Source organism: Rhamphochromis longiceps, linkage group LG19 (assembly GCF_057381845.1).
Source record: "Rhamphochromis longiceps isolate RC_006_pf linkage group LG19, R_longiceps_female_GT1.1, whole genome shotgun sequence".
Lineage (NCBI taxonomy): Eukaryota > Metazoa > Chordata > Actinopteri > Cichliformes > Cichlidae > Rhamphochromis > Rhamphochromis longiceps.
The window spans coordinates 16,743,728-16,757,322 of NC_140575.1; the positions used below are offsets into that span (position 1 = coordinate 16,743,728).

At 38.0% G+C, this 13,595-nt stretch overlaps 2 protein-coding genes across 3 annotated transcripts; one reads left to right on the forward strand and one right to left on the reverse strand.

The window, feature by feature from the left end:
- The first annotated feature begins 1,891 nt into the window (after positions 1–1,891).
- On the forward strand, positions 1,892–5,404 carry LOC146646489 (transmembrane protein 151B-like). Its single transcript, XM_085391816.1, has 2 exons — positions 1,892–2,652; positions 4,150–5,404. The coding sequence occupies exons 1-2, from the start codon at positions 2,575–2,577 to the stop codon at positions 5,278–5,280; spliced, it is 1,209 nt and encodes a 402-aa protein (XP_085247942.1). The 5' UTR covers positions 1,892–2,574; the 3' UTR covers positions 5,281–5,404.
- A 3,375-nt stretch (positions 5,405–8,779) lies between these two features.
- Positions 8,780–13,056, reverse strand: LOC146646490 (sterile alpha motif domain-containing protein 3-like). Of its 2 annotated transcripts, XM_085392390.1 has the most exons (5): positions 12,928–13,056; positions 12,682–12,769; positions 9,793–9,964; positions 9,582–9,661; positions 8,780–9,477 (listed from the first exon to the last, which is right to left on the reverse strand). In XM_085392390.1, the coding sequence occupies exons 2-5, from the start codon at positions 12,721–12,723 to the stop codon at positions 9,181–9,183; spliced, it is 591 nt and encodes a 196-aa protein (XP_085248516.1). In that variant the 5' UTR covers positions 12,724–12,769; positions 12,928–13,056; the 3' UTR covers positions 8,780–9,180. The 2 variants fall into 2 exon arrangements, with proteins under 2 accessions (XP_085248516.1, XP_085248517.1); XM_085392391.1 differs by lacking the exons at positions 12,682–12,769; positions 12,928–13,056 and adding an exon at positions 10,229–12,271.
- Between the last annotated feature and the right edge of the window lie 539 nt (positions 13,057–13,595).

Sequence of the window (13,595 nt, forward strand, 5' to 3'; positions counted from 1 at the left end):
TGAGCAGAATAAAATGGATGGATGAACAGCCCTTCAAAAATGTTCCACAATTTTCCGACATGTGCTTCATGTGTTTCAGTACAGATTTAAACCAAACAGCTGATAAACAATTTTACTCACTGCTCTGAGATTTAGAGAGTTTCTGAGAAGTAAATTGTATTTTTTAAATTGTGAGTTTATTTGTGCCCTAGAATCTGACACGATTTTGATATTTCATGGAGTCTTTCATGAATGAATAGGTCTTTTCTGTTTGTAAAGATTTTGCATTCATTTCTAGATTGAATGTGCTTCATATCATCTCTGAGACCAGATTCACACAAATACAGTGAACTGTAAATATAAAAGCCTTTATAATAATTGAATGCATTTTCATACTGCAGGTTTTATGCTTGACAGTTTCTGGAAACCCTTGTTAACTAGATTTATTTTGGACTTATCAAGATTTTTGAAAACATTTGACATAATATATCATTTGCAACATAACTGATGTTACTGGTGGAATTCATGTTTAAAATTAAACAGGCAAATCAGTAAAAATGTATCTTTTACCAACTCTTTGTACTTCACTGCTCAGCAGGAAAACTTCTAGAGTTTCCAGACACAAGGAAACATGACTGTCAAAAATAACACAGGAGGTAACTAAACACAAAGGAAATGTTAAGAAAATTAAGAGTCTAAAATAAGTAACCTAAAGCAGAATCCTAAATGAAATAAGCTGAAAGTTTCAACCAAAAAATAAATATTAAATAAAATAATTAACAAAAATCCACAAACTGAAGAAACCCAAAACTTCTTTGCGGCTTTGTGTTTTCGTGGGTTTTAGACTTTTGCTGATGTAACAGACTCTTTAATAAAGATGAAAACATGACTATAAATATCCAGAGGGCTGATTAGGGAATAGAAACAGAAGAGGAGGAAATAAAACCCAAAAGAAGAGAGAAGAGGAAACTATCAATTAGAAAAAAGGAAATGACCAAACAAGGAGACATGAAACAAACATTCTAAATATTATTGAACTATTTCAGGAAGGAACATGGTAGGAAAACATCATACAGACCTACACAGGGAGAAGACAAAACAAGATTTGTTATAATTGTCACGGGTAATGGGAAAATACGGACTCAGTCGTGGAGGTCTGGATGCAAAGTACACAGTGCGTTTATTTACAGTGCCCAAAAACAGTTTCAAAACACAAAGTGAAGTGCAAAGTCCAACAGTGATCTTCTCCAAACTCGCAGTGGTGCGCAGGTGAGTTTCCAAAGTGATTATCCGAGTGTGTGTTCTCCTCCAATAGCTTAATCCCACGGGCTCCTTCTCTCCAACCTCCAGCTCTGCATCTCTTCCTCCTACAAACGAGCAAAAACAACAGGTGAGGAGGCTAGCCGGCTAAAGCTAAGCTGCAAGTCACAAAACACTCTTTACTACCGCGCTTCAAGTACAATCCAGCGTCGACTGCCATCTGGACACACAGTTAAATACCTCAGCCCACAACGAAGGATGATCAGTGACAGCTGGGTGGCAAATTAGGTGCAGGTGTGTCAGCCACTGGGTGGAGGAGGAGGAGAGAAACACACAAATACACACACAGGCAGGTCACCCCGGGAAGGACCGTCCGACCATGACAATAATGGTGGAAAACAAAAACACAGAAATCTGAAATTCACAGGATCAAAACCAAAAAACTCAATATAACAAAACTGGAAAATCATAAAGTTAAAAACAGGAAACAAAGACTTGATGATGTCTTAAACTCACTAGCAGAATGATAATAAATTTAAAAAAAAAAGAGTTTTAAAAATAAGAATTCAAATGTATTAAGAATGAAAAACTCTCAAAGAACACAAAAGCCCAAGACCGTGACTAAAAACCCCGAATCCATGAATGCAAAAACTTAAAAAAAATAAAAAAAATAAAAAAATCCTCCACAACAGCACTGAAGTCAAAAGTCATGAATATGGAACAAAACCCTGGGACCATGACACCTTGACCAAGCGGATGAGCCGGCATATCGACAAGGAACCTTTAAGTGTCACCGGATTACTCAGTTAAAGCGAAAATCTCTGTTTTTCCTTCCCTGCATTGAAAATCAGCGGAGCTGCACATTTTAAGACTCGCTTATGGTCGGACTTTCCCTTTAAGTGATTTATGCAACAGCATCTCCCGGTACCTCAGTCTACCTCAGTCAGCACCATGGACAGCGACCCCGCCAGCTCTCCGGCCGCCTCCTGCGCACCCAGCGGGCCCCGAGGGGCAGGGCACGCTCCTTCAGTAACGACGACCAGCTAATATCTCCCATCATGTTACTGCGGCACTGACAGCTGAACCGTAGAAAGCAGGATGCGGGATTTCCCATAGAAACACCCTCGCGTATTGTTTTTCTTGTCTTAACCCGTTTCCCAGCAGCTGGAAGGTACAGATGCTCTTTTTTGGCCGATCACCGGCTGTAAATGCCTCTAAACGACAGCAGATGTGACGAGTCTCATTTGAGGGTCGCTGTGGAGCAAAGGTGGTGAAATCTCTCGCTCTTCCTCCTCCTTCACGCCCTGTCATCACTACCAGTAGCTGCCCAGCACCATGTCTTCTCCACCATCGGCTGCGACAGCGAGTGAAAGCAGCACCACCACCGTTTTCGAGGAGGACACCAGAGAGGAGGTAGAATTTTCTGGCAATCCTTTTTTTTTTCTTTTTCTTTTTTCTTACTCTCTCTGTGTTGTTGATTTTTATTGTGTCCGCGCGCGTGCTGTGCAGGCTGTGACACGCTGCAGGTGGATGATCTGACAGGTGTCATCGGTGTAAACTTGGACACGGGAGTGCGTGAGGCAGTGGCGATTCACTCTGCTTATCCTCCTGTTTATTTAGTTTTCCACTTAAGTTTCAATTTTATTTATTAATTTGTTCATTTTATTTAAAACATGTTTTAAGTAATGTTTTCTCACAGCTTCTCGTTTTTATGAATTATTTTTGAGATATAGAAATAAATGAAATGAGAGAAAATGTAGATCAAAAAGGGTAAACATAAATACTTTTAATTTCCTATTTTGTTTTTTACAAAAAGAATTACAAAACAAATGACAGCATATTAATGTCTGTTCTCTTCAACCAAATTAATGTCTGCTTTTATGTATGTTAACTTTAAATCATAGTTTTATTACTCAAATTGAGCCATTTTTGTCCTCCATACCATGAAACTTGTCTTTACAGCAAGTACATATAGAAATACTTGTCATGTTCCTCATTTGAAACATGAAGTTTAGAGTTTTTTTTAACTTTGAATTCTTCATTATTAATCTCTGTTTTTTTTTTCTTACATTGTAGGATTATTGTGTTTTACTGTAACACCTCTGTGGCCAATTTCATTCTTTTCTAGTTCGTGTTTAGAGTCATGTTTGAGTCTTTGCTTGTTCCAGACTTCCTCTTCATCCTCTTGTATATTTTTGCCAAGTCTATTCTTCTTGGCTTTTGTGCCTTGCTTTTTAGTTTTTCTTTACCTTTACTATTCACACAGGACCACGCTCAAGTTTGTTTTTTTGCTTAATTTTGATTGGCTTTAAAAAAAAATTATATCTCATTGTTTTCACTGCCTTAATGAATTGTAAACCTACAAGGATTTCTGTTTTTTTCCCCTGTATTTTCTGTGCTATATAAATAAAATCGCCTTTATTTTTCTTACCTCGTTATCTAGATTCTGTTAACATGTGCCCAGTTTCTGCCCAGCTGTGCTCACTCCCCCTGATTAGCCCTGATTAGTGTTTTTACCCTGTAAGATACCATTGCATTACTCTGGCCAGACTGTTGTTAAGTTTGTTTGAACTTTGGACTTTTGAAGTTTGCCTACCATGCCTGGAGTAAAAGTAGGTTTTACACCTGCCAGACTCATAATCCTGCATTTCAGTCCTAAACTCTGCAATGTTGTGCAGTCTGAATGAAAATACAAACTGTTCTCTAAAAAAGCAAACCTCTCCTTCCAAAGTTGCATAATGCAGGCTGGATTAGTATTTGCAAAATGCTGAATTTTGTCCACGGGACCTGAGGACTTGTACAATACACCATGAGATTGTGGATACTAAGAGTTTAGGTGGTTATAGGATTATAAATATGTCCTGATCAGTTTTTAAAATGTTTCTTCTTATGTGTGCTTTCACTCAACAGCAAAGACCGCTGAAGCAATCTCTAAGCAAGTCCTTATGTCGGGAGAGTTTCTGGAAATGCCTACTCCTGTCCGTTCTCATGTATGGCTGCATGGGAGCCATGGTTTGGTGTCACATCACCAAAGTGACTCGTTTCACCTTCGACAGTGCCTTAAAAGGAAAATCCAAGATGTACCATGACAGCCCCTGTTCTGATGGCTACATCTACATTCCCTTGGCCCTACTGGGCATCCTCTATTTAGTCTACCTGTTGGAGTGCTGGCACTGTCACGTGAAGAATGAGTTGCTGCACAAAATGGACGTGGAGGGCATCTATGAGCACATCAAGAAGATGCAGCAGGCTAAGCCCTGCATCTGGTGGAAGGCCTTCAGCTATCACTATGTGCGCCGAACTCGACAAGTCACGCGCTACCGCCGTTATACTTGCACCCAGGTTTACCATGAGCGCCTCGACTCCCACGTGGCAGAAGCAGAATTTGACTACAGCCACTGTGGTGTCAAAGATGTTTCCAAACAGCTGCTGGGCTTGGAGAAGTCTGTGCTTACAAAGATGCGCTTGACTAAGTGCTTCAGTTTTGCCAACGTGGAGTCCGAGAATTCTTATCTCACACAAAGGGCGAGGTTTTTCACCGACAACGAGGGCCTGGATGACTACATGGAAGCCAGAGAGGGCATGAATCTAAAGAACAATGACCTGAAGGAGTATGTCTTGGTGCTCTGCGACCCAAAGCACCACCCTTGGTATCTGTCCCACTACGTCTTCTGGTTTGCCTCCTTCCTCACGTTCTCCTGGCCTCTCAGAGTCTTCACGGAGTATCGCACTGCATACGTCCACTATCGCGTTGAGAAGGTCTTCGGGCATGATTACCGACCTGTGTCGCCATGTGTTGATCGACGATACTGGTGTCGTATCCCTCGAGTTAAAAGCACTGATGTTACAGAACTGGAGTGGCACATTTGCTCCAACCAGCAGCTGCTTACCCAGAGGCTGACCTCATGGATCTGGCCCAGCGACCGTCCAACTTCAGCGAGATTCATCAGAACTGTGAGTGCTGCCACAGAGTCATCATCTGATCCTCAGTGTTCTTTAGAAGCCCCCTCAGCATCTGCACTTGTGCCAACATTCCTTTAAAGGATCCCAACATCGACTTTGTTGTAGTTTTGTCACCGTCAAGAATCCTTTTCTGTAATTTTATGTTTCTTTAGCCTTCAGGTGACCTGTGTGGAGTCATTTATGACCCCAGCCTTATATTTATATGTGCCTTTGTGATATTTTTGACCATAGAACTATTTCTTGCCAGGATTTTTTCCACCTTCTTCTTATTTTATCGTTATAGGCTTTGATTTTATTGTGGTTTGTGACTTGTTGGTAATAATGTCATATTTACGAGTCCAATTTTGACCATTATTATTTTTAGATATTTTAGTAATCTGGGAATTTTGAGTGTTTCTGCTAAAAGAATCATATAACACATTAACACGCAGATTGAGTTTGAGCCTGGGAGTAACAAAAGATGAAAAACAAACCTCCTGACTGTGATAACTTCACTGTAATTTGTCGGTGATCAAAGTATTATTGAGTCACCATTTCATAGTTCGGTGTTAAATGATACATAATCTGCTTAAAAGTATATTACATATACTTACATACATATTTTTCTAGTGTTATTGAAACAAAGAAAATTTGTTTTGTGAGAAAAATTATAGGATTGTCTAAATAAAGTGTCATTTTATTTGTGCAACTCCTCTTTGCAGTGAAAATAGTAATAGACGAGTTATTTGAGGGTTAAAATGAAGACTATTTTACTAAAGACTGATGCTCAGTTACATTTATACAGTATCAAGTAAAGAAATAATGTACTGAAATGCTGTTAAATGTGCTGTTACATTTTAATAGCACATTTAGTCATTTAGTAACACCACAACCCTTCCAAATGACCCATAAGATTTTCCAACATCCTGCTGAACTGATGTTCTCCTTGTTTCAGTAAAGAGAAATTAGAACCAAACAGCTGAACAGGCAGCTTTAGATCATACATAACACAAACATTACTTTTGTTGTGAGTTGTAAGTTTAATTGTGACCCAGAATGTGATATAATTTTGATGTTTCATGTATCCCAATTATGTGAAGAAATGTGCTTTTTGGTAATAATGCCAGCATTAAATGTGCTTCATATCATGTATGACACATGACTCGCACACAGGATGAGCTCTACTTACAAATATCTTTATTAGACTTAAAGAAATAAGAGTTTTCATGCAGTAGATTTGATGCTTGATGGTTTCTGGAAACTTTTGCTCCCGTGTTCACTACATTTCTTGAACACTTATTGAGGTTCTTGAAAACATTTTACACATTGTATAACAGATGTAACATTAGTAATGTGACTGATGGTATTCATATTTAAATTTAAATATGTAAATCAATAATAAAAAGTATTTTATTTTTACCATTTCTCTTTGATGACTCCAGAATAGAACAAAGAAACAGAAGTGAAAATAAAAGTGGGGAAAACCACATCAAAAAGACATAAATTAGTTAAACAGAAAAAAGAAATGCCCAGTAAAGATAAATTTAATGGAGCTGAATATACAAAAGTTGAGAAAAGCTAGAAATGGAACTAATTTCTTTTCAAAGAATGTTTAATGTTTAGAGGGTCCTGGAAAAAAGTAGGTATACACTTATATACACTAGGTTATCTACAAAGAACAATGATTAAAAATGCACAGAATAATAGTGAAACATGACACAGAGGGAAACAATCACAAAGGAGGCAAAAGGCGGACACAACACAACTACACACAGTAAAACAAGTAAAACAAGAAATAACCAAAGGAAAAATGAGACTGGACGAATAAACAGACACAGACACACTAAGGAAACAGAGGGTGTTTCAGTCTGTGTAATAAAATCTACCTCATAACCCAGAATTAGAAAACCAAGACAAGGACCCAAAACACAACATCAGAAAACATCAGGTTGAATGTAGAAGTTAGGAGCCAAATACAAACACAGAAAGCAGAATATTTGTTTAACAAAAAAAAAAATCACTAATCCAAGCCAATTATAGGTTAGAAAGAGGAGGTGAACAAGACACAGGTGAGGATAATCAGACAGAGAGACACAGGGGAAAACGGTCAAAGTATAACAGGAAATGAAATAATTAGATATGAAGCATGTTGGAACTGTAATTAGGTCAAGTTGACAACTTCAAATACTGGAGTTTAATATCCCCAAACAACACAAAAACTAAAACACATCAACAGAATAACCATAAAAACAAAGCAGGAACCCAACTCAATTCAATTTTATTTATACAGAGACAAATCACAACAGGAGTTGCCTCAAGGCACTTTATATTGCAATGTTGACCATACAATAATACAACAGCGAAAACCCCAACAATCACATGACTCCCTATGAGCAAGCGCATTGGTGACAGTGGTAAGGAAAAACCCCCGTCTAACAGGAAGAAACCTCCAGCAGGACTAGGCAGAGGGGCGGCCATCTGACCGGTTTGGGTGAGGGGAGGAAGACAGGATAAAAGACATGCAGTGGAAGAGAGCCAGAGATTAATAACAAGTATGATTCAATGCAGAGAGGTCTGTTAACACATAGTGAGTGAGAAAGGTGACTAAAGAAGAAGCACTCACTGCATCATGGGACTCCCCCAGCAGCCTACACCTATTGCAGCATAACTAAGGGAGGAGTCAAGGTCACCTGATCCAGCCACCAAAAATTAAAGTTTTAAGCCTTTGGAGATTGTGTCTGTCTCCTGAATCCAAACTGGAAGCTGGTTCCACAAAAGAGGGGCGTGAAAGCTTAAGGCTCTGCCTCCAATTCTACTTTTAAATACTTTAGGAACAACAAGCAAGCCTGCAGTTTGGAGGTCAAGGCAATGCAAACCAGGGCAAGTATCTTGTTAGAGGGCATATTACTAAGATTTTCAGGGCCAAGTACAATAACCTCAGTTTTAACTGAATTTATAAGCAGAAAATTAGTGGTCACCCAGGTCTTAGTGTCTTTAAGACATTCCTGCAGTTTAACAATTTGGGGTGTGTTACTTGGCTTCATGGACAGATAAAGTCGGGTGTCATCTGCATAGCAGTGCAAATGTATACTGTCTTCTAATGATACTGCCTAAGGGAAGCATGTTTATGTGAACATAATTATACATGCTTCCCTTAGGCAGTATCATCAACAAACAACAAATCAACAAACAGGAGAATCCAAAACTTCAATAAAATCAAAAGTCATTCATAGTAAGTAACCAGAGATCACAACGTCACAACAACACTACACACTCAGAAATTAAAGTACAGAAATGTACCTATAGGGGTACAATGGCTTGTCACTGGGGTGGTACCCTCTAAGGTACCGTTCTGTACCCTAAACTGTGGGTACTGATTTGTACCCTTGTAATTTGTACCTTTTACACGTCAAACCTGTACTTTAAAGGGCAAAATTGTACCCTTAGTATAAAGTACAAAAAAGAACCCTTAAAAGGAGTACAAAAATGTCTTTCTAAAGGTTCAGTATCTACACACAGATTTCCTATATTTTTCCTCTCAAGATTTGAAAAATTGAAGATACAAAGTCAAAAATACTTGTCATATTTATTACCTTCTTAAATACATTGCTTAACTGTTACATACAAACTGTTATCAACAGAGTATGTGTCATAAGCTGCAACATCAATTTCCTGTCCAGGTTTTAGCAACGTCCATTCACTATCAACTCTAACACTGTATGAATGAAAATGGTTGTCATATAACAGAGGAATGAGAATTTTTCCACAAAAGACCCACATTGTGTCAATATTAACACAACACCTGTTCTCTGTGTTTCCTATACACATGTCGTCTGAAAGATTCATATTTTTTGAAGGAAGAACAGCAGTCACTGAGTCCACAGGTTATATCAAAATTGGCATCATGGGAATGAATAAGTCCTATGTGCTGAATAAGCTTTGTCAAACTAAAGGTTCTTCTGCCACATTTGGAGCACTGATATGGCTGAGGCATGGTGGTCAATACAGAAGATTTATTTGTCTGGTGACTGTGATTGGCAGAGGCCGATCCTCACCCTCATCTATTTTCACAATGTACTTTTGGAGAAAAATCAGGGTGTTCTTCAGATGTTTTGGATAAGCAAGGTTGAAGACAAAATACAAGCAGAAAGAAGAGATGATTCCTTCAAAAATACACGAGCTTCTGCACACTTCACTGCCATCCAACTTCACAATATTTGGAGCGCTTCTGGAGAACACTGGTTTCCAGTCTTCATGAAGTAGCTGAACAGTTGGATAGGGGGTTTTAGGATGAACCTTTGAAGTCAAAAGAGAAGGTAGAGGAAAGCAATATATTAGTCTCTTAACAAAAGATACATTTGTTTTCCTTTTATATAGACTAAATATTTTAATACACACACCTCTCCAAGTATGACAAAGAGATCCAGTTTCTCCTTGAAGACGTATGGCAGGAATAAAAGTGCAGCCCTTGTGTCAAGATCTGCCAAAAGAACAACAAAACACAAGATCACCCATGCATTTTATCTGGCATTTCCAGTTACCTATAAAAATTATATAAAATGGAAGCCTTGAAGTTAAAAAAAAAAAAAAAAAAAAAAAAAAAGCAAATACCCGGTAGGTCATCAGTGAGAGCCTCCTCTCTTGCATCAAGGTAGAGCTGGTAGAGTGGGGTTTTCCCTTGTGTAAGGTCAATCACCTTTGCTGCAACACATGAGAGCCCTTCACGAAATCGCTGGCTTACATTACCCGTTGTTGGTTGGATCCACCCGAGTTCGTTGCACAGCTACAAGTAAAAAATTCATTTTCAGTACAAAATAACAGTGTATGAAAATGAAATAATCTAAAGTTGATATTAATTATGTATGGTGCTGCATAATTATTTTTTTTATAGAATTTAACAACAATACTGTAAGAAGTTACATGAACATACGAAAAAAGGAAAGAGGGACAGATGAAGAAAACAAGGTCAAGGGCAAATAAAATTTACTACTATAAACATGTTAAATGTGACAGCTATTTCCAAGTTCAATCCAGCTTTCTGACTTACACCAGTAGGCATCCCTAAGAAGGGGTACTTCTTCAACACATCCTCCACAGGCATACCATTTGCAATTTCTTTCTGCCGCCAAGCAAACGTTTGCTGCACACGGTTATGAACCACCATCGTATCTGGTTGCATCTTCTGATATTGGCACTAGGGCTGGGCCATATTATACTGTTCACGGTAATACCGGTATAATGTTAGGCAACGATAGGAAAATGAAATATCGCGATAGAATGGGAGTAAAACGCGCATGCGCAGTGCCTTTGTTTTCATACGCACATGGCCGATTGTTGGTTTGTAAAAATGGTGCAACTTCCGTGATGTGGAACTGGTTTGGTGTTTGTCCGTCAGATACACAACAAAGCACATTTTTTTGCAGAACATGCAAGCGGCCGTTGTTATTGTCGTGTTTGTCGGACTAAGATGCTCTTAAATCTGGGAGTAATCTGGGTCCCAAACTCCGTATATTTGACTTCAGGTCAAACAACACTGCAGCATCACTGAGAGTTGAAAACTGTCTAAATTCTTTGATCTTTAATAAAACGATCAGCATTGCTGCTTTACCAGGTGTAACTATAAAGTTTAACTTCCAGGCATCCATGAAAACAAAAGTTATTACATTTAACGGAGTTAGAAGTTAGCAGGAAGCTAGCGGAAGTTAGCTCGCTAGTTTCGCTAGTTACCTAAGCATGATATAGCACGTTCTGACAGAGATTTCTGAAAAAATTCAAACGTACAGCTCTGCTATCACTTCCAACATAAATGAAGACAGGAAACTAAACAGCAGTGACGTTTGTAGGGTTACTGAAGTTGGGCTAGCTGGTATATAATGATGTGCTACGTGATCGCTAGCGACACAGCTATGTTAGCATAACATAAACAGTGAAGCTGGAGGACGAACACTAACACTTTTCCACTTATAAAAGTTAACGTGAAGGTTCCTCATGGTTAGAGACAAATGCAATCGCATGGCAGGATGCTGTAAACGGACCAAACTTCAGTCAGGAGAACAACTGAGATAATCCATCCACAATACGAGGTTAGTCATTAATATACTGCAACAACATGGGAATAGCTCAGCTGCCAGAGAATTCAACATTAATGAATCAATGGTACAGAAGTGGAGGAAGCAAGAAGAATGAGTTTAATAAAGTTTGATTTATCTGACTGCTTTGTTTCGCTTAATGTGCCTTATAATCCCGTGTACCTTATGGTCCGAAAAATGCGTACTGCACACTGCAGTTTAATGTTGCAAAGCACCTCTTTTTAACTTCAGTGGATATTATACATGGTTATGCTCAGGATATGTCAGCCCATTTCTACTGGAAATGCCTTTGGGTTAAACTTTCAGCAAGGAATTTGCATTTGCACTGTTACATTTTTATAAAGCTTTAATGTACATAAAAACCAGCTTCTTGTTTACGTGAAAATAAATGGAAGGTTGTCTTTTTGCGCTAGTAATGTTGTGGAGTTGTATTTTGTCTCGCATCAATTATATCGTCAGTTATATCGTTATCGCAAATTTTCAAATATATATCGTGATAAATATTTTTGGCCATATCGCCCTGCTCTAATTGGCACTGTAAGACCTTTAAGTGGGCGTCTATGGATAATAAATCCTCTCCTTGGACGCATGGTCCCTTGAAAGAAAGCAAGAGTGAGAAGAGAAAGTCAAAACAGATTAGAAACCCAACATAAGACTAAATATACAATTAGAGCTGACACGATCTGTGCATCACAAAGAACTCGTATCGGTTAAAGTTAACCGATACCATGAACCAATATTTAAAATATGGAAAGTCTGAAATAATTTCACATAAAATCTTAATTGTTAACTTGAAATTTTAGTTTTGGAGTCATATTTAAAATGTTTTTTGTTTTTTTTAAAAATCTAGTTCACCCTCTTTTAGCGCCTTCTAATTAATAATATTTTGTGAGGTAGAAGTATTAGCACTGGTACTTTGTATTAGCAAGTGCTCTAATCCAAGTATTGGTATTGTTTCGGTTTGAAAAAAAAGGGGTACAGTTGCATCCCTAATCCTTAGTTTTAGATGTAATAACAGAGGCAAGAACATTTTATAGCTCAAGATGTCCCTCACACCAACCTGACAAACATTTCTCTGACTTGTTCATTGACATTTATTAGGCTGCCCTCTCCTCGTAGAACCAAACTTCTCCTTACAACGCCTCACTGCCTCACTGTCGACTAGTGGTGCCCGCTCTGATTTGAATTTACGTCTCAAAGACATATGCCATGTGTGCTTGTTGAACAGAAACATAAGTTACTGTAAAAACAATCTACACAAAATACACCCAACAAAGAATCAGTAAACATACTTCATACAAACCTACTGAGAGGCTACAGATTGTCTTACTAACAAAACAAGATTGAAAAAAGCTTCACTTTTACTTTGTAATCTTGAAGGAACCTTATGCAAATTTTAAATTTAACTTACATAACCATTTCCCTCACGATCCTTGAGGAAAGGATACTTCATTACCAGCGTCTTCACAGCTTGCACATATTCAGAATTTGTGGGTTACCTGTAATATCAGAAGAAACATAAGTGTTAGAGCAACTGCTGACAAACAAACTTTATCAAGTATCAGTTATTGTTTCTTAGTAATGTAGCGTTTATTTTCAATATGACAGATTCAGCTTTTTCTAAAGCAACAAGCTAACATTACCCTGATTAACTTACATAGTATACTGTGCCACAGCTTCATATAGAACTCTGATTATTGTGTGTCTGTCCCTTGGATTTTTATGGCACGGTTCTTTGTTGTCCAGTTTTAGTTGGAGATTTTTGGGAAATCTTGGAATTTCAAAAGACGCTGGTAGTCACAAAGTATTTTCATTGCTGTGAAAACAGTTAAGCGTTTGTTTTTATTGCATGAATTGAAGTATAAAACACTACAGTAACAATACATATGGTAGAAACAATGATCATATTAACTAAATCCTAAAAGTGCATAACAGCCAACATGTATGTTTCAGACATACTAACTTCATTATAAATAAGAAAATACCTTATTGAAGTTGACAAAGTAGATGGTTGCCAGTCTTCTGGAGAGACAGTCTGTAGAGTCAGTGTCACTGAAGATTCCTTCATCCTTGACACAAATTGGTTGAATTTAACCTGCTTTTTGAAGGATCCTTGGAAAAGGTATGCAACCATAGTCTCAGTAAGACCGCAGTCAACTGTGTCACCATCAACCTCATTGTCTGCAAGATAAATGGTAGTACAAACTCTAAATTCCATGTAAGAATATTTATCACCACATTTTTACATGGGTAAAAACCGTATATCACACACATTAAAACCTTTTGTACAACTTCTTTCAGTTCAAAGAAATATTCATTTAAAAA

Coding starts and splice junctions, on each gene's coding strand:
- LOC146646489 (XM_085391816.1), top strand. CDS start 2,575: ATGTCTTCTCCACCATCGGCTGCGACAGCGAGTGAAAGCAGCACCACC. Junction 2,653..4,149: donor AGGAGGACACCAGAGAGGAG/GTAGAATTTTCT, acceptor TTCACTCAACAG/CAAAGACCGCTGAAGCAATC.
- LOC146646490 (XM_085392391.1), bottom strand. CDS start 10,360: ATGCAACCAGATACGATGGTGGTTCATAACCGTGTGCAGCAAACGTTT. Junction 9,965..10,228: donor TCTTAGGGATGCCTACTGGT/GTAAGTCAGAAA, acceptor TTTTACTTGTAG/CTGTGCAACGAACTCGGGTG. Junction 9,662..9,792: donor TCTCACTGATGACCTACCGG/GTATTTGCTTTT, acceptor TTCTTTTGGCAG/ATCTTGACACAAGGGCTGCA.